We start from the raw sequence: 22,579 nt of genomic DNA on the forward strand, positions 1-22,579 counted from the left end.
TTGAGGATGCTTCACAGATGTTCAATAGGGTTTAGGTCTGGAGACATGCTTTGCCAGTTCATCACCTTTACCCTCACTTCTTTAGCAAGACAGTGGTCATCTTGGAAGTGTGCTTGGGGTCGTTCTCATATTGGAATACTGTACTGCCCTGTGGCCCAGTCTCCAAAGGGAGGGGCTCATGCTCTGCTTCAGTATGGCAGTACATGTTGGCATTCATGGTTCCCTCCATGAGCTGTAGCTTCCCAGTGCCGGCAGCACTCGTGCAGCATCAGACCATGCCATTCCCACCAACATGCTTGACTGTAGGCAAGACACACTTGTATTTGTACTCCTCACCTGGTTGCCGCCACACACGCTTAACACCATCTGAACCAAATAAGTTTATCTTGATCTCATCAAACCACAGGACATGGTTCCAGCAATTCATGTCCTTAGTCTGCTTGTCTAAAGCAAACTCTTTACAGGCTTTCTTGTGTATCATCTGCAGAAAAGGCTTACTTCTGGGATGACAGCCATGCGGGTCAATTTGATGCAGTGTGCGGCGTATGGTCTGAGCACCAACTTCTTTGGTTGTCCATGGTAAAGCCTGTTCTGAGTGGAAGCTGTTCTGTTAAACCGCTGTATGGTCTTGGCTGCTGTGCTGCAGCTCAGTTTCAGAGTCTTGGCAATATTCTTATAGCCTAGGCCAGTGATGGCGAACCTTGGCACCCCAGATGTTTTGGAACTACATTTCCCATGATGCTCAACTACACTGCTGAGTTCCAGAGTATCATGGGAAATGTAGTTCCAAAACATCTGGGGTGCCAAGGTTCGCCATCACTGGCCTAGGCCATCTTTATCTTTTTTTTTTTTTTTTTTTTTATTAAATCCTCACATAGTCCTTTGCCACGGGGAGCCAGGTTGAACTTCCAGTGACCATTATGAGAGAATGAGAGCGATAACTCCAAATTTAACACATCTGCTCCCCATTCACACCTGAGACCTTATAACACTAACGAGTCGCATAACACCGGGGAGGGAAAATGGCTAATGGGACCCAATTTGGACATTTTCACTTAGGAGTGTACTCGCTTATGTTGCCAGAGGTTTAAACATTAATGGCTGTGTGTTGAGTTACTTTGAGGGGACATCAAATTTACATTGCTGTACAAGATGTACACTCACTACTTTACATTGTAGCAAAGTGTAATTTCTTCAGTGTTGTCACATGAAAAGATTAAATATTTACAAAAATTTGAGGGGTCTACTCACTTTTTTTGAGATACTGTATGTATATTCATCATATTTGGCTTGAATCTGACATTAAAGTTGGAATTTGGTTATGCCGCGCTCTCTTGAGGTCACTTCACATGTGTTTTGAGGTTCTGCTTCTGACACAACAAATTACAATGTGTACGCAAATTTCTTTTATCATCTTCATTTGCATGACTTCACTCACATGAATGCCTTCTAGTTCTGCTCCTTGCTTCTAAGGAATGGGGAAGTTTTTAGCTTTCACAAGACAAATGTGATCTCTCTAATCATTTCTTTTTGAAAATCATAATGAAGAATATGTATTTTTAAGCCCCCAATCACACCAGTGAAACCTGACAAGTTACATTCTATTGTCTGCAATGGAAGTGGGTAAAATAGGTGCAACTCTGACTCCATCCGAGTCGTACAGATTTTGAAAGTAGTTCTTGCACTACTTTTTGAAAGCTCAGGTATGACTTGCATAAACCTTTGCATGAAATCACAAATGCATTCCAAGTAGCAGCTGAAGTAGCATTACTTTGAAATCAAGCTACTTCAAGTGAAGTAGAATGAATTCAATGCCATGTTCGGTGTGACCAGGGGCTGAGATGGATTTATTTATCTGATTGATTATATGTCAGCATGAACAGGATCTAGTTGTGCTTTTCCATTATTGACATGAACATGAGTTATTGGGTGGTCAAATAATAGATGTTAATGGAAATATGCTTTGGAAATCCAGTTGTGCTGACAGACCTAACCTCCCTCTGATGTCTGCAGCCTGACAGGTGTATGATTGCGTTGGGTTTTCTACAATGGGATATTTCTTTCATATGACCCTCAGTCATATTGTAATGCACCAATAATTTAGCAAATTTTCAGCGTGATGGTATTTTCAGCATTAGTATAGCCCATGGCATTTATTATCTTTATACTATAGTATTTGTTGCTGAGATGGTAAAATCGTCAACATGAATTTAGAGTAAGCAAGGTTAGCTTTTAGTAATAAATCTAAAGAAAAAATTTTGCGCTAGATGAACAAGTGAAAATAAATAAATAACCCGCGAAAGGTGTCCTGCAGCTGAACACTATAAACCGGATAGGGGGCACAGATATCATATACAGAAAAAAAGTGCAGAGCTGGATAGATATGCCATGACCAACTTGATAGCTATAAAACTACAGTGTGTGTGTGTGTATGTAAAATATATATATATATATATATATATATATATATATATATATATATATATATATATATATATATATATATATATGTATATATATATATATGTATATATATATGTATGTATTATAGAAGTGAAACATTACAAATAATGTGTATTCCAAAAATATATATATATTATATTATAAAAATAAATGGATTATAAATGTGACCATGAGTTTACATCAAAATAGACCTAACATGATTTTCATAAACATTAGTGTCCCTAAATTATTAAACGATGTGAAATAGTGACTTCACTGCAGATATATATATCTGTGACTTCTACCACGATATATCGATTGCCGTCACCTGGAAAAAATTAAAGCCTTACCAGAGAGCCTTTTTAAAAAGGCATAATGACATCAACACAGAGATCCTTCCTCCAACAGGCGATCCTCAGCCGTTATGGAACACATATACCCCTCACAGGTATCCTAACAGTACTTCAAAGGGCTCACCTCCAGGATAGTGGGTATACATCAGCAGGGTGTTCACTTCATGAGAACCAAATACATCCACTGCAGCCAGATCCATTCAAAGTGTCTTTTAGGCCAAAAACAAGGTTTTGCCTATAAACGCTTCTCTTTTAGAGAGCTGAACCCCGGGATCCAGTACTTTTGGTAGTAAAGCCATGAAGTTTTACTGGCGGTGGTGCTATTACAGGTCCAGGATTGTGGGTTTCCCCGAGGATCCCCAGCTCCTGAAGGTTTAACGGAACCCACCGTGAAGGGTGAAGATTGGGTCTGTTGGTTTTACCACAGAAAACCCTGCGGCGGGAAAGGCAAGTGGAGATTTCTAAGATTTTTTTTTTTTTTCTTATGAATGTCTCCTTTCATAGTTTCATAGTAAGGTTGAATAAAGACACCAGTCCATCCTGAGTGAGTGTCTACCCCTATCTCTGTACATTGCACACTCACATTGGTCCCTACCCTCAAGGAGCCCACAATCTAAGGTCCCCATTCATATATTAGGGCCAATTTTGAACAGAAGCTAATTAACCTACCTGCATGTCTTTGGAGTGTGGGAGCAAACCGGAGTGCCCAGAAGAAACCCACGCAGGCACAGGGAGAACATGCAAAATCCAGGCAGGTAGTGTCGTGGTTGGGATTTGAACCAGCGACCCTTTTTACTGCTAGGTGAGAGTGCTAACCACTACACCAATGTAGTAAATGTTGCCATGCCTATGTGTCACCACTGGGGGTTGTATAGAGCACTTGCCTTTCCATGCTTCCTCAGAGAGCTCACGTTGTGTCCGGAACAAGCAGTTTTCCTTCCTCCAGCCAGCAGCAGACCTCCGGTAAGTCTGGGGGGGGTTCCTCCCCACCAGATGCCCCCCTGTGCTGTTTTTTCTCTCTCTCTCTTCACAGGGAAAAAGCATGAACGGCATGCCGCCTTACTCTGGGGCTTCCAGGCCCCCCTCCCTTTGCCATTTTCTTCCCCTCACTGCTGATCCCATAGGATCAGAAGCCCGCACGCACGCGGGAAAGGCTCTTTTTCAAAGGAGAGGGGCCATAGGCGACGGGGGTGGGGCCAGCGCAGGAAAAAGTCTTTAAAAGGCACCATTGTTGCTGCAAGCTGCAGAGGGACACAAGAGCAAAGGTGGCATGAACGGTTTGGTGTCACAGCCATTCCTTTTGACACATTTACTACTGCATCAGGCTGAGCATTAATAGCAGCGACAGGGCTGGACTATTGCTTAAGCAGTGGATGTATTCCTTCTGGTAGTACCTCTGCTTTGTGCATCAGGCTTTGGTCAGAAGGGGGGTAAAATCCCCTCAAAAAGGGCTATAGAAAGACTTCTACAGTCACACGGAAGCCTAGAACCATCTCAAAAAATATGGCGTCCTCCCCTGAGAGTAATATGGCTGGTCAGAGTGCGCCATCAGGAGTGATGAGTGTTGCAGCTTTGCTCAACATTGCAGCCCCTGTATATATTACTAAGGAGTTTTTGTTTTTTTTTCAACCGTTTTAGGCTTGGAGCAAAAAATTTTACGCTTTAATCACATCCCAGAGTTGGGACTAAGCGTAACAGGACCCCATCCATTGCTCAGGACCCTCATGCTGAGAAACAAGGGGCGAGAGATGACAAATTTCTCTCAGGGGACCAGGAAGAGGCTGGTGACTCCTCTTCTGAAGGATCAGGTTCACAAGAAAGATTGTTGGTACAATCTTACTGAATGGTCCGCTCCATATTTTTGCTGCCAGTAGCAGAGTCTGACAATGAGCCCACTTCTGGCTTGGGTTCACTAAAGCCTCCCCAAACTGTTCATACTTTTCTATCCATTCATGGCTAAAAAGGCTTATGTATTCTGAGTGAGAGCACCCAGATAAACAGATTTTTCCTCCAAAAACGTTTTCAACACTTTATCCTATGGAAGAAGAGTTTAATAAGAAATGGGGGATTCCAGCAATTGATGCTGCTATATCCTCTGTGAACAAAAACCTGACTTGTCCTGTAGACCATGCACAAATGCTGAAGGATCCAACAGATAAGCTGGAATTCCTTTTTTAAAAACTATATTTCGCTCACAGGTTCAGTGGTTCAGCCTGTGCTGGCAGCGATCGGGGTATCTCTGTCCCTAAAGGACCAGTTTATAGAAGTATTCCAGGTTATTCCTGATCAGCAGGCCCAAGTTTCGGCCAGGATATCAGAAGTGTTTTACAGTAGATGCTATGAGAGATTCTATTCTCACGGCTTATGCTAGGGCTGGTACATGTGCGTAGAATCTTATGGTTGAAAAATTGGTCAACTGAAGCGACATGCAAAAAGCTTTTGGCCAGTTTCCCATTTCACGGTTAACGGTTATTTGGAGATGATCTGGATAAGTATATCCAAAGAATTTCTAATGGTAAAAGTTCCCTTTTACTGGTTAAGAAGGTTAAGCCTTTTTCTTTTAGACAAGCATATTCTCCTGTGCCAGGAGGATCAGCCTCCAGGCATCCAACATCAGGTTCAAGAGGTAAACCTCAGGGTAAAGTCCCACTGCCAAGAGGCCCTGGGGGAGAAAAAAAACCCACTAAATAAAATACTAAAACCTCCTTATGAAGAGACGCCCCCACTCGCTCGAGTGGGGGGGGGGGGGGAGACTTCTGCAGTTTTCAAGGGTCTGGCAGGAACAATGTCAAGACAGATGGGTGGCTTCCTCAATATCTTTAGGTTACAAACTAGAGTTCCGAGAATTCTGCTCTCCTCTTTTTCTCAGATCAAACGTTCCCAGCGATCCAGTAAAGTCTTTCTAGCTTTGGATCATCTCTTGTCTCAAAGAGTGATATTGGTGGTCCTCTTGGAAGAGGGGGGACTAGGGTTTTATTCAAACCTTTTCATGGTACCAAAACCAAACGGGGGATGTTAGACCCAATTTAGATCTCACGGATCTAAACCGTTTTTTGACTATCCGCTCTTTTTGCATGGAGTCAATCCGATCAGTAGTCTCCATCCTACAAGGTGGAGAACTGCTGGCGTCAATCAACATCAAGGATGCTTATCTCCATGTGCCAATTTTTTTCCCCGTTAACCAGAAATATTTACGATTTGAGGTAGAAAATCGTAATCTTTAGTTCGTAGCTCTGCCCTTCGGTCTAGCTGCTGCACCTTGAGTGTTTACAAAGCTCCTGGCTCCTCCTTTAGCCAGATTAAGGGCTCAAGGTATAACGATACTAGCCTACTTGGACAATCTAATCTTGATAGATCAGTCGGTAGCCCACTTAAACCAAAGTTTGGTCACAGAGTCAGCTACCTGGAATACCTAGGTTGGATTCTCAACCTAGAGAAATCCTACTTAAAACCATTAAGGAGTTTGCAGTACTTGGGGCTGATCATAGATACAGTTCATAAGAGGGTGTTTTTGTCCCAGGAAAGAATCAGTTCCATAAGGGAACTGATTCAGTTGGTCAAAACAAAGAAGAATCTTTCTATTCGACTTTGCATAAAATTGTTGGGAAAGATGGTGGCTTCTTTCGAGGCCATTCCTTATGTGCAGTTTCATTCAAGACTGCTGCAAAACCGTATCCTGTCAACTTGGAACAAGAAGGTCCAAGCTTTGGACTTGTCAATGCGTTTTTTATCTCCCATAGTGCATCAGAGCTCTCAATTGGTTGATATCCATGAATCTTCAAAAAGGAAAATCCTTTCTACAAGTTACCTGGAAGGTGGCAAAAGATGCCAGCCTTCTGGGCTTGGAACCAGTCCTGTAAGAAGCATCTGTCCAAGGGAAATGGTCCAAATCAGAAATGACCTTACCCATCAATATTCTAGAGATTCCAGTAGTGCGTCTGGCGCTGAAGGCAATCCAACAATGCCACAGCAGTGGCCTATATCAATTATCAAGGAGGCACGAGAAGTTGTGCGGCCCAAAGAGAGGTGAATCGTATCCTATCTTGGGCAGAAGACAACATTCCTTGTCGGCGATCTTTATTCCAGGGATAGAGAATTGGCAGGCGGACTACTTGAGTAGCCAACAGTTGTTCCCGGGGGGCATGGTCTCTTCACCCCGATATCTTTCTGTCAATATGTCAAAGATGGGGAATTCCGGGCGTGGATCTGTTTGCGTCCAGGTTCAACAACATGATTGACAACTTTGTGTCAAGGACATGGGATCCGATGGCATGCGGAACAGATGCCTTGGTTTTTCCGTGGGATAAGTTTTCACTGATCTATGCTTTCGCAGGATCAAGTAGGAAGGGAAGAAGGTGATTCTTGTGGCCCAGGAGATCTTGGTTTGCAGCGATCGTAAAGATGGTGGTAGAGGACCCATGGACTCTTCCACTATGGCCAGACCTTCTCTCGCTAGGTCCGATGTATTCCATCCTACCTTACAAACACTAAATTTAACGGTCTGGCTATTGAGACCCACATTCTGAAAGACCGTGGGCTGTCAGCTTCAGTAGTTTCTACTTTTGTTAATGCTAGGAAGCCAACCTCCAGAGTCGTATGCTATAGAGTCTGGAAGGCATGGATCTCCTGGTGTGAATCCAGGGGTTGGCACCCCAGGAAATATGTCATAGGTAGGATCTTTGAATTTCTGCAGATGGGATTGAAAATGAACCTGGCCTTGAGTACTATCAAAGGTCAGATGTCGGTCTTATCAGTGTTTTTTAAACGACCACTTGCTTCCCACTCTCTGGTTCGTAACTTTATTCAGGGGGTAATGCGGATTAATCCTCCAGTTAGGTCATCCTGAACCCTTAGGACTTGAATTTAGTCCTGTCGTCATTACAGAAACAGCCTTGTGAGCCAATAGGAGATATTCCCTTGGTCCTCTTGACGAGAAAAATAATTTTCTTGGTTGCCATATCTTCTGCAAGAAGAGTATCAGTTGGCTGCTCTTGTAAAGAGCCATATTTGATTATTCATAAGGATAAGATTGTATTGTGGCCTTATCCTAATTTCCTACCGAAGGTCGTGTCAGGTTTTTATTTAAACCAGAATATTGTTCTGCCTTCATTTTTTCCATAACCTCGTTCTGTGGAAGAAAGGTCTCTACATTCTCTTGATGTGGTGAGAGCGGTCAAGGTCTATTTGAAGGTGACCGCTCAGATTCGTAAAACGGATGTCTTGTTTGTGTTGCCAGACGGTCCTAAAAGAGGACAGCAGCGTTGAAATCTACTATTTCTAAATAAATTTGTCAAATGATTGTTCAAGCTTACGGTTGAAAAAGGAAAATTACACCTTTTCATATTAAAGCGCACTCCACCAGGGCTGTTAGTGCTTCTTGGGCAGTGCATCACCAAGCCTCCATGGCTCAGATCTGCAAGGCCGCAACTTGGTCTTCAGTCCATACATTTTAGATTCTATCAAGTAGATGTAAAAGGTCATGAGGATATTGCCTTTGGGCGCAGTGTACTGCAGGCTGCAGTATAAGTCCTCTAGTCTCTTACTCTCTTAATGCCCTACTTTTTGTTTTGTCTCCCTCCGTTCAGTTGCCATTGCTATGGGACATCCCACATAGTAACTACTATGGCTCTGTGTCCGATGATGTATGATAAGAAAATAGGTTTTTTAAAACAGCTTACCTGTAAAATCTTTTTCTTTGAAGTCCATCATGGGATACAGAGGTCCCTCCCTTCTTTGGTATACACTTGTATTGGTTTGCTACAAAACTGAGGTACTCCCAGTAGTGGGAGGGGTTATATAGGGAGTGAACTTTTTGTCTTAGCTCGTGCCAGTGGCCATCACCTGAAGGTGGCCTATAACCCATATAGTAACTACTATGGCTCGATGTCCTGTGATGTACTTCAAAGAAAAGGATTTTACAGGTAAGCTGTTTTAAAAATGCTATTTTTTCCTCTCCTTCTTTGTTCTTTTCTTATCCTTCTCTTTTTTTCCTTTTTTTTTTTTTTTTTTTTTTTTTTTTTTTCTTATCCCTCAATTTACAAATGCCTGAATTGCTTACAAGAACGTTTTCCAGATGATGTCCTCAGATTTTCTTTGCAAACTCCTTGGAAAAAATCCCATTGCATCATTAACAGGTCCTTTTAGATGAAATGTACAAGGGGTAACAGTGACAGGAAACAGAAGTTTGAGTTGGTAATAGAGTTTTAAACAAAGGAAGACTTCTCCCTTATTTCTACGCATTTAGTTTTTCCAGAAACTGTAAATGTCACTTGTTTTTCATAGGGGTTTGGTCACTCTTTTGCCATGTGTTCCCTGCGACATTAGATAAGCATACATTTCCTTTTTAATATACTACAGAAATATCATGAAAAGTCATTGTGAGATGTTTGCAGCCAGAAAGTGAACTAAATAGGCACTTGAGGAAATGGGAGTCCCTTGATAAGCATGAATACAGAAATTATCTCGTCATATGTGTTTGAGGGTTTTTAAGATAAATATTACTTACTACTTACTTTAAGATAAATGTTACTTCAAGTTTATATAACCTTTAACAATGCTCAACCTGTCAGCTATTGACCCCTTTATATGTGAAAAAAAATGCTTAGCATGCTGACCCTCCTTGTTTTACACAGGCCACAGTTTTGAGCATTCCAAATGGCTCTTGGCAAGAACCGATGAGTTTTAACAGTGTAATACCAAAGACCAGAGTTCAAAATTTGTTAATCCCTAATGAAAAGTGGAAAGGCAACCCAACATATTTTTGGGGTTCTAAGGGTCTCCCTTCATCAGGTCTTAATGTGCCTTTAGACATACCATAGTTCTGTACTCAGAGGTTTTAAATAAGTCTGGAACCGTTTTGGTTGATAAAATATATATATAATAATGTGTGTGTATATATATTGCAATGCTGGTTCTTGTAGTAGTGGGTTTTGGCTGCTGGTATCTTTGGTGTGGCACTCTTTGTTTTTTTTCTCTTCTGCCACATATTTCTCAACCTGGTAGGACTCTTCCACAACCCTCTAAAAGGAAACATGAAAAACATGATTGTGATACTCTGGTTGTAAACTAGCTGCAGGGAGGAACTGTATACGACTCTCCCTGTAGCACATGGAAAAAAGGCATTGTTTTCTTGAAGTTGATCTTCACTACATCTGAGCCCCACTAACCGAAAAAAACAATATTAAAATCATCCTTTGCTTTAAAAAAAAAAAAAAACTCCCCCATCCATCCATGTGTCCATGCTTTTTTTTGGTAAGATCTTTTAAACACCCCCATAGAATTTCTGCCCGTGGCCAACTTGAGTTAAGGGCAAATGATTCATGTAGCATTTATTGGCGTTGCCATTCTACATTCTGGAGCCATTCCAAAAGGTGACGAAAATAGTCATGTGGGCTGGCTGGAATAGAAGAAATAAGTGAATGGCTTTCCCATTATACACCTGAGTTGCCTGCGCACTAAAGGTGCCAACGCAATAGTAAGAGAATCGGCTGCTGTTGTGTTGCCACAAAAAAGAAAATCTGAACGATGGGATCAGCAAGATATTTAGTAATTTGTACAACTTGAATATTCCAGAATTTTTGGAAGGTAAATAATGCAATGTTTGAAGAAAAAAAAGCATACTGTAAAAAAATGTACTTCAGGCTCTCGTTCAATTTCCTATCCAGGGTGTGATTGAATAGTGATGCTATGTCGGTATGCCATTTAATGCTTATGGTTAGTCTCAAGACCACAAACTATTAGGCTGGCATTCTTTATACCAAGGTGTTGTGGATATTGGTTTTGTTTCACCTCCTGTTTCTCTGTTTTGGCCTGGCTTCCGCTTCCCCTCCAGCTCAGTTTCTTGTCTTGGTATGCAAATCTCCAGTGGAATAAACAAAGGTGCTCTGTTGGTACATAATTATGTGGAAGGCTAGAGGACTGTACAGTGTTATGTGGAAGGCGTGACATTCTGCAGTAGGTTGAGCAGCACATACTTTGACATATGGTCAAAGAGTCTGACGTGCTTAAATATGTACATTTTGATATATAGTGTGTATATAGGTGTGTGTATGTGTGTGTATGTATATATAATATGTGTGTGTGTGTGTGTGTGTGTGTATATATATATATATATATATATATATATATATATATATATATATATATATATATATATATATATATATATATATTATGTATATATGTATATGTGTATATATGTAGATGTGTATATGTATATGTATATATATGTGTATGTATATATATATATATATATATATATATATATATATATATATATATATATATATATATATATGTGTGTGTATGTATATGTGTGTATATATATATATGTATGTATATACGTATATATATGTATGTATATATATATACATGCTAGAAGTGATACCTGGATGGATTATTACATGTGTGTGCCAATTTTGCAGTTTAGTTATGCCTTTTGTTACAAATGTTTCATTTTGGTCTCGGATTGTTTAGTCTAGGCTATTGTTTGGGCCTTTACAACGAAAAATACAATTCAGCTGTTGTTTTTACATGCTAGTCTCATATCGGAAATGAAGAGGTTACTAAACTTATGAAAATTCTTGTACAATAGAATACAACTTTGGAAGTGGTGTAATGTATTCTTTCGTTTCTGAGCATGCATGGTCTTGGCCTTACAAATTTTTTTATGGACAAATACTGTACTGATTTAAACAAATGTTTCATTTTAACAAATTAACAAATGAGTTAATTCTGGTATCGTACAAGAAAAAAATGTGTGTTTGTCCCTAATTTTGCACGAACTGTCGTGATCGGCTCTCAAACTGTGTACTAACAAACAGATTATCATATGATCGATTCGAAAGCAGTATTTTTCATCCGATTTTCCTATCATATGTATGTACTAGGCATTCTATAAGGCTGTATTCACACCAAAGCGTTCCTGAAATGCATAGATGCACTGAAAATGCAGCAAAACTGGCATCACGCCTCAAACATGATTAGTAGTCCCACGTTTTGTTGCATGACAAAACTCTCTTGGCTCAGTACCAAAAGGTTCACAAGCTACTTTTGGCACATTTAGTGTCACGTAACAAGTGCTAAAAAGTGACTTGTTGCATAGGTGTGAATGTGGCCTAAAGCCCCATACACACCATTAGATTTTCTGCAGATTTTTGTCTTCAGATTTACCAAAACCATATAATATGAGGTCAGACCTTAAGAGTTTCAATTTGTATGCAATCAGGCAGGCCTTTGCACTACGTGGTTTTGGTAAATCTGAAGACAAAAATCTGTAGGAAATCTAATAGTGTGTATAGCAGGGATATGCAATTAGCGGACCTCCAGCTGTTGCAGAACTACAAGTCCCATGAGACATAGCAAGACTCTGACAGCCACAAGCATGACACCCAGAGGCAGAGCATGATGGGACTTGTAGTTTTGCAACAGCTGGAGGTCCGCTAATTGCATATCCCTGGTGTATGGGGTCTTAGAGGGCCAGCAGTTCTAATATTTTCAACCTTCGTACTAAGTAACAAGTATTAGAATGCCTGTTGTGATTCTCAAAGTAGTTAAACAGGAACTACCGTTCTCAATTTTTTTTTTTTCCCCTTCAAGAAGCCCTCTTAAAGTGATTCTCGATCCAGCACTATTCCTGAGCAGTGTCTCTCTCCACTCTTTCTCCTCACTGGACATTGAGGCAGCAGCGGGAGTCATTGGCTCCCTCTGCTGCCTGTGAGGTGAGAGTGGGAGGTGGGGTTGAACTGTGTTCTGTGTGTCAATGGAAGAGCCCACACAAATGCCCCCATAGGAAGCAGCTTGCTATGAGGGCATTCAGAAGGGGGGAGGAGCCCCGGCAGGGGACCCTAGAAGAGTAGAATCTGGGCTGCTCTGTGCAAAACCGTTGCACTGAACAGTTAATCATAACATGTTTGTTATTTTAAAAATATATCTCTAGAATCACTTTAAATTTTTCACTGGATTGTCCTTCATTATACTCGCACACCCCCTTCCCACCCCCCACCTTCTTTACTGCTGCTCACCTGGTCCAGTGTGACCAGCTTCTTGCATGTCATCGGGACTGTTTGTCTCTTCTTTGTTCTTGCAGCCACCCCCCGATGACACAGATGCACTGCTTTGTGTTGTTAGGGGACCATTTGCAAGAGCCAGAAAGAGACAAATGGCCCTCTAATGATGCACTGTGGCGCGTGCATTGTAAAATGCCCCAAAGCATCATGGTCATGTGCTATCCGAGGAGAGTGCAGACAGCCGGCTGACTTCATTCTTTCCTAGGCAAGACAGCTGGAAGTGCGCGGCTGTGTCCTAGAAAAGGGTATTTGTAAAGTTAATACTGGATTGTGTAACCGGTTGGAGGGGAGGAGGAAAAATATGGAAAGTGACCAAAGAAGGTGAAGGTTTGCTTAATGCATCAGATCAAGACTTTGGGATACATGAAGTATACCCAGCACTCTCCTCCTTGCGCTCTCTTTCTTCAATACACTAGAATAGAATCCTAGTTAAAAATGTGTTTATCATTTGGGAATTTTCCCATCTGCCGGTTTTAGAGGAAATGGACTTTGCAGGAAAACTGACTGTAAAGAGAAGGCTGTATTATCCGGTAAATGCTGCTATCTTGTGGCTACGTGGTGCAATCAGTCCATGTATATAGTCTACACACAACTGTAAAACAAACCAGTTTCAGAAAAATTGCCTGAGCTTGAAATATTTGAAACTTTTGATTTGAAATGATTATTCACCCCAGCATCATGGTCCGCATTCTTGTGCGCTCTGCAGTGAGATGAATCGCACTGCATGGCACAAAAAATGAGTGCATACACTATTTCTGAAAAATGTCCCGCACCAAATTGCCTGGTACTGTGCAGTCTGGTGCTTGAAATTGCACTGCATTTTTGATATGCATTTGGGGTACAGTTAAAATTCTATTGGCACCCGCAGCAGATTACAAAAGCGTTTTTGTATGCGGTGTGGGAAATGCGTACTTAAATGCTTTTCCCTCGCTGCATTCTGGTGTGAAAACTGACTTTTTTGGTGCCAGTTAACACATCTGTTAACTTTGTGTAATGGACTGTAGCCTGGATGTACTGTTGTGTGCATAGATTATCTTGTTCCTCATTTGGCTTATGTAAAATGAAAAAGGTTGCCACTAATTAGTACCTTTCTATCTAAGTATATCTTAGGGAATGGTAGGTGTGTATGGTGTTTTTTTTATTTTTATTTTTTTGGGGGGGGGGGGGGGCTTAAATTGGAACTATGGCCTTCCTTTGCTGCAGGACTTAGTGCCGGTTCCCACAGGGGCGACACGACTTGCAGTGCGACTCAGACACGATCAGCAACGACTTGCAAAACGACTTCTGTATAGAAGTCAATGCAAGTCGCCTGAAGCCGCCCCAAAAATAGTACAGGAACCTTTTTCTAAGTCGGAGCGACTTGAGTCGCTCCTATTAGAATGGTTCCATAGTACAGAACAGAGTGTGACTTGTCAGGCAGCTAAGTCGCCTCGCTCCTGTGTGAACCGGCACTTAAGGTGTTCATCTTTACAGAAAATCATATTTGCATGCAAAGACTGCTTATAAGGGTATTCTAACGTAGTTTTCTCTTGGTCCCCCTGCAAAGTCCCACAAATACCTGTTCCTGCCAGTGAAGTCCACATAATGCCTATTTCTTGTGATGTGGGAATGATGCTGCACTGCTCCTGAATTCAAAGCAGAGTTGCCACTCTAATGAAGGCTGTGCCTGCTTGCACTACAGTGGGATAAAAATGCTGCAGGGAGTTTTTCATAGATGATTCATAAATCTGTAGCATGTCAATCAGTATCTGGCCACACTTAGCCCTCCTCATTACTTTCTGAATTGACAGCATTGATTCTGTTTCTGAACTCGCCCCACTGCAGCTGCAGTGTCTGGGGGGGCGCGGCGGGGTGTATAATGAAGGAGGAATTTGTCTCCGTCCGGGAAAGGTAAAGGAAGTTCTTTGTTTACTTTTGAGGTTGTGCATCACAGAGTAACTCAATTTGTTTCTTGTTTAGACGCTAGTTGTACTTTAAAGAGACCCTGTTTCTATATTGTATCTGTAAGGCTAGATGTCCAGAGCCGCCCACTCCTCCTCACATCAGATGTCAAGAGTCCCCCACTCTCCCTTATATCACAGTGCACCCCCTTACCCTTTTCTGCTGCTGGGGGTGGAGCTGGAAAACAGGAGGTGCAGAGTCTGGAGAAGGACCAGGGAGGACTGGAGTCTGCTGAATCCTGAGACCAGAAGAGGTAGAGATGAGGTGGTGCCATCTGTAGGAGTTCTGTCCTCTCTGCTGTAAACTGCCGAGACATTATGGATGGGGGGGGGTTGGTGGAAAGAGACGGGCCTCTCTGTGGCTGCATGGAGATATGCAGAATCTGGAACATTCTATCCTGCTGTCAACTGCTGGGATAAGGTGGGGCTGGAGATGAGGGGGGTTCCACAGCTGCTGGAGAGATATGAGGGCCACTTGAAATGGCCTAGTGGGCCATGTGTTTGACACTGATGCCCTAGCCTATCCTTAAGGGGTTGTAAACCCTTATGGTTTTTCACCTTAAAGCGGGAGTCCGCCGGGACTCCGTGCTTTTTTTTTTTTTTTTTTAAAAGCCAGCAGCTACAAATACTGCAGCTGCTGACTTTTAAAATAGTGACACTTACCTGTCCAGCGCGCCCGCGATGTCGGCACCCGAAGCCGATCTCTAGATCGTCTCTCGGGTGCTGCCTCCGCCATCTTGGGTATGGGAATCAGGAAATGGAGCCTTTCGGCTTCATTTCCCGGTTCCCTACTGCGCATGCGCGAGTCGCGCTGCGCAATAAGGACGGTCCCCGCTGCCTCTGGGATCTGTGTGTTTCCCAGCAGGCAGCGGGGCACTTGCGGAAAGGGGCGGGCACTTGCCGAAAGGGGCGTAATCTACGCCCTTTTCCGCAGAGAGCTATCCAGGAAGTGGGTGCAGATACCTGTACTGTACAGGTATCTGCACCCCCTCCCCCCTGAAAGGTGCCAATTGTGGCGCCGGGGGGGGAAGGTTCTGATGAGCGGAAGGTCCACTTTAGGGTGGACCTCCGCTTTAATGCATTAAGGTGAAAAACCTTCTGTAGTGCTGCAGCCCCCTCGAGTCCCCCTGTTTTACTTACCTGAAAGCTGTCATCTTCCATCCAGGAACGAGCACACCAGCGCTATCTGGTGTCTTGTGTCCCGACTGGCTAGATTGATAGCAGCACAGCCATTGGCTCCCACTGCTATCAATCAAATCCAATGACCTGATGCTGGGGGGCGGGGCCGAGTCCTGCATTCTGTGTGATTCTGTGCGAATGGACACAGATGCAGTACTTGGGAGCGTGCCCACACTGGTGTCGACTGTAGGTAAGCCTTCTCCAGCGTGGACACTCGATGAGGGACCCCAGAAGAGGATCGGGGCCACTCTGTGCAAAACAAAACTGCACAGTGGAGGTAAGTATGACGTGTTTGTAATTTAAAAAAGATGATGGTTTACAACCCTTTTAACAAGGAACTCATCGGCCAGCTGTATTTTCCTAACTTACCTCTTTATTTGTCTTTTGTAGGATGTGTAGTGCTTCCTCATTCCCCCAATAGGCATAAACATGCATAGTTTACCAATTTGAAGATGCATATTAACATTGGATTGAGTCTGAACATCCTACTAATATACAATTTCTGTATATAGTTGTAGCTAAAATTGTGGTGCAAAGCAAAGAAGCTTTTTCACTGATTGTCTTCATACTGCACACAATACATTTATGGGCTCTGTCTTCCGTATGTCACTGTCTATACATTTTTTTTTTTGCTTGAATTGCTTAGTGAAATATTGATTGTCTGCCTTGATTGGTGTTATATGTTTTTAGTTTGCATGTGTTCAGTGGTACACTTTACATAATTAGGTCAGTCTTTGTTGAGGTTAAACAGGTTTATTTCCTTATTTGACTTTCCTGTAATGAATGGTATATTTGGTTATGATATATGGCATGGTTGTTTTATCTCTTATATTTGCATTCCTATATATCCAAACATAAGTTATCTTTTAGTGCAGAAAACTTTCCATTACTAAGTTCCCATGGTTGACTTTAGACACCAGACGTAGACGTATTGGTCAACTCCTATCTTGAAACTCACAATCAACAGTCACCAACCATCAGTATGTTAATGCTATGTAGCACTGTCATGCAGTTTTAGGTTCTTTTACATTTTTTTTTTCCAGTTGGTTTCTCCAGATCAGTATTTTTTTGCTGTGCATTATTTAGACACCATACAGGGCAGTGAAAGCTTTTTATTGCCTGTAATGTTTGTTTACCTCCGGGTCTCTTCTAGCTGCCAAACCATTGTGCGACCTCTGCCATACAGGAAACGGGTGCGTGATTCATAATTTCAGTAACTGCTTTTTACAGCGGGATTTCTTTTGTATGAAACATGTCACAAGGCACTTCCTTTGAGCTTTTGGAAGCTATTGTTCAGTTGCATTTATTTATTTATTTTTCACATCATAATGATCTAAGGCAGACATGAATATTTTGTCTTCTATATGTGGGTTGTTCAAAGTTTTGAGGCTTGATTCAACCTTTTCTCACTAGGAAGCGGCTTTTTCTGCACAGCACAGATACTTTTATCTTGGCAGCCATGCTCTGTGATACCTTAAAATAGCTGAAATAGGGTTTGTGTTCCAAAATATACGTTGCTGAATGTGTTTGCTCTCCGCCTGTCTGAAAAGTTGTACTCTTTAGTTGCAGAGCACAGAGGAGGAGCATTCCCAAGTTCCGCCCATTAGCCAGTTGTCCTTGGAAAAGAGCAAAGGTAAGCAGTTTTATTTCTTCTACCCAGAGGTATTGTTCCACGTGAATATTTAATTGGCAAATATTAAAGAGCACTTGTAACTTGGCAATAAATGCATCATACATGGGGTTAGGAAGGTTAAGGCACCATATGATACCTCCAATACTGGGGGATTTTCTGTCTTTTGGCATTGTTCTGTTTAAAGGTAACTCTAGACCTATGCACCCCCATATTATTTTCCTGTTTGTATAGCTTACTTGACCGGTTAAGGTAATTATTTATTTTTTTAAAGAATTTTTATTGAAGTTTAAGAGATATAATCACATTGGTAAGAGATTGCGATAATGAAAATACACATCGTATAATATCTACGAGCAGTATAACATCGCAGCTCAAACTTATAGTGTAGAACAGGCGAAGGCAACCTGGAGCCCTCCAGCTGTTGTGGAACTACATTTTTCATGAGGCATTGTAAGGCTTGCATTTACAATTACTCCCAGAGGCTTGATGGAACTTGTAGTTCTGCAACAGATGGAGGGCCCCAGGTTGCCTACCACTGGTATAGAATATTCAACAAAGTTGAGCACAAACAAGTACAGCTTATTCAACTTGGATGCATCTGTGAGCCAAATATAAGAACTAAGCCCCTCTGTGGGCTGGGGGTGTTTGGGGAGAGGGTAGGAAAAATATCCCTGGTGGAGTAGATGCAAGAAGCTGACAGGTAATGTTTTGAGTCTCCATAAGTTAATGGTTCATATGAAGGTTTTGAGGTTAAGCGATAGATGGATATATCCATCTATCTATCTATCTATCTATCTATCTATCTATCTATCTATCTATCTATCTATCATATATATATATCTATAATATATATATTTTTATTATTATAAAGAAAGACATAAAAGAATCAAGATGAGCAAACTCTCCATAAAAAAAAAAAATCCTGTTCATTAGGGTTATGCATCATCCATTTTTGACTCTTTCAATGGGTTTAATTAAATAAAATGGCTTTCCCATACTAAAATACATCAGTCCGTTCATAAATTGGAAGAAAATACTTTTTGCAAGTACCCTTGATACTGGGTTTTCGGGCCAGCAATTAAAGTGGAAGCCCAAGGATGAAGAGTTCCAGACTCATCCACACCTTGGTTCCTGCAAGAGAAAGATGTGGAAATTTGAGTGTTGTGTTGAATGTAATGTACATACTCAGTTCTAGAGCTGCACGATTCTGGGTAAAATGAGAATTACGATTCTTTTGCCTAGAATAAAGATCATGATTCTCAAAAAACGGCACTTACGAGACTGTGCAGCGTACTGATCCCCTCCTCACCCATGGCATTAGAAAACATTGGGACACCTGCTTGGCAATGTTGCGCCCCTTCAGGTTAGTCACTGGGGCTGACAACAGCCCAGGCAGCAGGCTCCATTTTTTACTCTCCATATATATATAATTAATCTCAGTCCTCCCGGTCACCATGCATCACCCACAATGGTAAAAAAAATAAAAATGGTTAATTTAAAAAATAAAAATCTATATCAAATTTAAACTCAACAAGAAAAAATTATACATATATAGGTGAATCGAGATCACGATTCTTTTACAATTAATCGTACAGGTCTACTAGGTTCCCTCCACCTACCCAGTGGTGTGTGTTTTGTTTTTTTGACTACTTTAGAGACCACGGAAATGATAATAATTGTTTTTACCCTGAACATAAAGCTTTTCAGATGTCCTAAGGTGAATCCTTTATATCTTTACAGATAATCTGCTAAGAACTGCAAGTCAGCATTCTGATAGCAGCGGCTTTGCTGAGGACACATCGGGTGACTGCCTCCTAACAAATTCTCTTCCGGTAAGAAGTTGGTACAGCTGTAAACAGAAAAAGTTGACAGTAAATTATTTTTAGGTGTAGTTTGAAATACTCAATGGAGTTTGCATTAGCTTTAGAGAGCCAGAGAGTATCTGAAAGAAATTATTCTTTGTAACCTAATGCATTCTGATCCTTACAGCACAATAAGGTAGATCCAGGTATCCTTTTCTGGAAAAGAAGGGCATGAACAGGTTATATACCAGCAGTATGTGCTAGTTGTTGAACAGCACTAATTACTTTCTGCAAAAAAAACCTACTTCATTTACCAGTTTTACTTAATTTAGTTCTACCCAGGTTACCATTACAGAAATATATTAGTGGCTTTAGCAAGCAGCCTGAATTGGGAGACTGGGTTTTTTTATTGTAAGGCCGCGTACACACGGGCGGACTGTTCGCCCAACCTTGTCCGCTGAACAGTGTTTGGGCGGACAGTCCGCTCGTGTGTGGGGCTTCAGCGGACAGTTTCAACGGACAGTTGGACGAACAAGGTCTTACGGAAATTCCGAAAAACTGTCCGCTGAAACAAGGTTTCAGCGGACTGTTCGCTCGTGTGTAGGCTTGTTCGGCCAACTAAGTCTCGCGCATGCTCAGAAAGGATTTCCACGTCGGAAGGTTGCATTGCAGTGTATTGGACGTCGAAATTTTCGATCCGTCGTGCGTGCCGAAACGTCATCGCGCACGGTTTCAGCAAACTGTTCGTCCGTCGTGTGTGGCCATGTCCGTCCATGCTAAGTTTGAGCGGACTGTTTGCCGAAACTGTTGGACGGACAAAGTTGGGCGAACAGTCCGCGCGTGTGTACGCGGCCTTAGTGTAGTTTTGCAATTGCTGTATGTTGTAGGAGGTGAGTGGGAAATGTTAAGTAATGCATTTTAGAATTGTTTTTATTTTAGTTTTAAGTATAGTAAGGTGGTACCAAGTAATTCATATCTTTGTATGAAGCTCCAACCCTTTTGTGTAGGGCTCTGTTAGCGGTGTTCATTTTGACGCCAAATTTCAATCTAGTTTAAGTCCTACCCTTTTGACTAAAATGCCATTTCTTTAGTTTTTGTGGTATTTTAGTCATCTGAATTGTTTTAAACTCATTATATACTCCTGGAGTAAGAATCTAATTACATGTTGTTTATGGTATTAACCACGTCAGACCCAGAAGGTTTCACCCCCTTCATGACGAGGCCATTTTTTGCAATACGGCACTGCGTTGCTTTAACAATTGCGTGGTTGTGCAATGCTGTACCCAGACAAAATGTATGACCTTTTTTTTCCCACAAATATACATTTTTTGTGGTGGTATTTGATCACCTTTCTGGTTTCTATTTTTTTACGCTAACAACAAAAAGACCAATAATTTAAAAAAAAAAAAACAACAATATTTTTTTACTTTTCCGCTATAAAACACATCCAATAAAATCTAACACATCCAAAAAAATAAAAAAATCTAACTTCTTCATCAATTTAGGCCAATATGTATTCTACATATTTTGGTAAAAAAAAATATATATTGATTGGTTTGCACAAAAGTGATCGCATCTACAAACTATGGGAGAAAACATTAAAAAAAAAAAGTAAGATAAAAGAATATAACTAGTACATACATATATATATTATATACAAGTATGTACTTATATTCTTACCTTTTTTTATGTACTTATTTTTTGTAAAGTTAAGATAAAAAAATATATATGTACGGCAGAGCGTGGCTGGGCACGGTACGGCAGAGTGTGGCTGGGCACGGTACGGCAGAGCGTGGCTGGGCACGGTACGGCAGAGCGTGGCTGGGCACGGTACGGCAGAGCATGGCTAGGCAGTAGGGGTGCAACGGATCAAAAAACTCACGGATCAGAACGTTCCTCGGATTAGAGTCACGGATCGGATAATTTTTCGGATCAGCAAATAGTAATTGAATTTGCAAAAAACTGTGAAAATTCCACCACCATATAGTTCCCACTGTAATATACATCTCCCCCACTGTAATATTGGCTTGGTCTGGCAGAGTATGGGTCTGGCAGAGTATGGGTCTGGCAGAGTATGGGTCTGGCAGAGTATGGGTCTGGCAGAGTATGGGTCTGGCAGAGTATGGGTCTGGCAGAGTATGGGTCTGGCAGAGTATGGGTCGCTGCTTCCATCCGACCTCTCCCCTCCACTGCACAGATCAGTACAGAGAGGGGAGAGAGAAACAGGCGTCATGTCATGACGCCGGTTTGTTTACAAGTGATCGCGCCGTCGGCGCGATCACATTGTAAACGCCTGGGTGTAGAAAGATGGCCGCCGCTTCGGAGCTAGGCCGAGGCCGCAACCTCTCCTAAGGCCGAGACCGCGCAGCGCTCCGCGGATCGCTGCATGTGCCGATCCGAGCGGGGTGACGGTGACGATGCATTGCACCCCTAGGGACGGCGTCACATAGGGGGAGAAGAGAGGGGGACGGCGGCACGGAGGGGGAGAAGAGAGGGGGATGGCAGCACGGAGGACAGCGGTAGATACTAAGCACTGTGACGCATCGATGCCCTGCACGCACGTCAACGTAATCGATTACGTCGACTCGTCGTGGCAGCTCTAATGGGATATTTATATGGCATTTTTATTATGATTTTTTTTTTTACTAGCAATGGTCAAGATCAGCGTTTTTTTAGTGGGACTGCAGCATTGCAGTGGACAAATTGGAAACTAAGTGACACTTTTTGGGGACCAGTGACACTAATACAGTGATCAGTGCTAAAAAAAAAATTGCATGATCACTGTATAAATGATACTGGCAGGGAAGGTGCTAACCTCAGCAATCAAAGGGTTAAGTGTGCTGCTAGGGGAGTCATTTCTAACTGGGGGGTGGGGGAATTGTTAAACTAGAGAAATAGAGACATCTGCGTTCCTGTTTAGCAGACAGGACAGCGGTCTGCCTTGTTCACATAGGCAGACTCCCATCCTGCCTCTCCAGCAAACAATCAGCAGGTCACGGCAGAGCCGCTGTGTCCAATCACAGTGAGAGTGGGTCACTGACGGCACGCCGGCCCACCCTGCCCCAGTAAGTGGGCGGTCCGAAAGAAGTTAAGGTTTGAACATGCACTACAGACACAGATTTAGCTGCAATGTATAACCTCTTTAGAAATAAAACCACGTTTC

General features: G+C 42.0%; 1 protein-coding gene across 2 annotated transcripts in view; it reads left to right on the plus strand.

The window, feature by feature from the left end:
- The window catches only part of ITPRID2 (ITPR interacting domain containing 2), a 166,071-nt gene that overhangs the window by 110,283 nt on the left and 33,209 nt on the right, over positions 1-22,579 (plus strand). For both annotated transcript variants that reach the window (XM_077448124.1, XM_077448125.1), the window contains 2 exons: positions 17,545-17,614; positions 19,355-19,446. In XM_077448124.1, coding sequence (XP_077304250.1) covers positions 17,545-17,614; positions 19,355-19,446 — 162 coding nt within the window. The remainder of the gene's footprint in view (positions 1-17,544; positions 17,615-19,354; positions 19,447-22,579) is intronic.

Source organism: Lithobates pipiens, unplaced genomic scaffold (assembly GCF_037356315.1).
Source record: "Lithobates pipiens isolate NorthernLeopardFrog02 unplaced genomic scaffold, aLitPip1_a1.2 Scaffold_22, whole genome shotgun sequence".
In the NCBI taxonomy this organism is placed as follows: domain Eukaryota; kingdom Metazoa; phylum Chordata; class Amphibia; order Anura; family Ranidae; genus Lithobates; species Lithobates pipiens.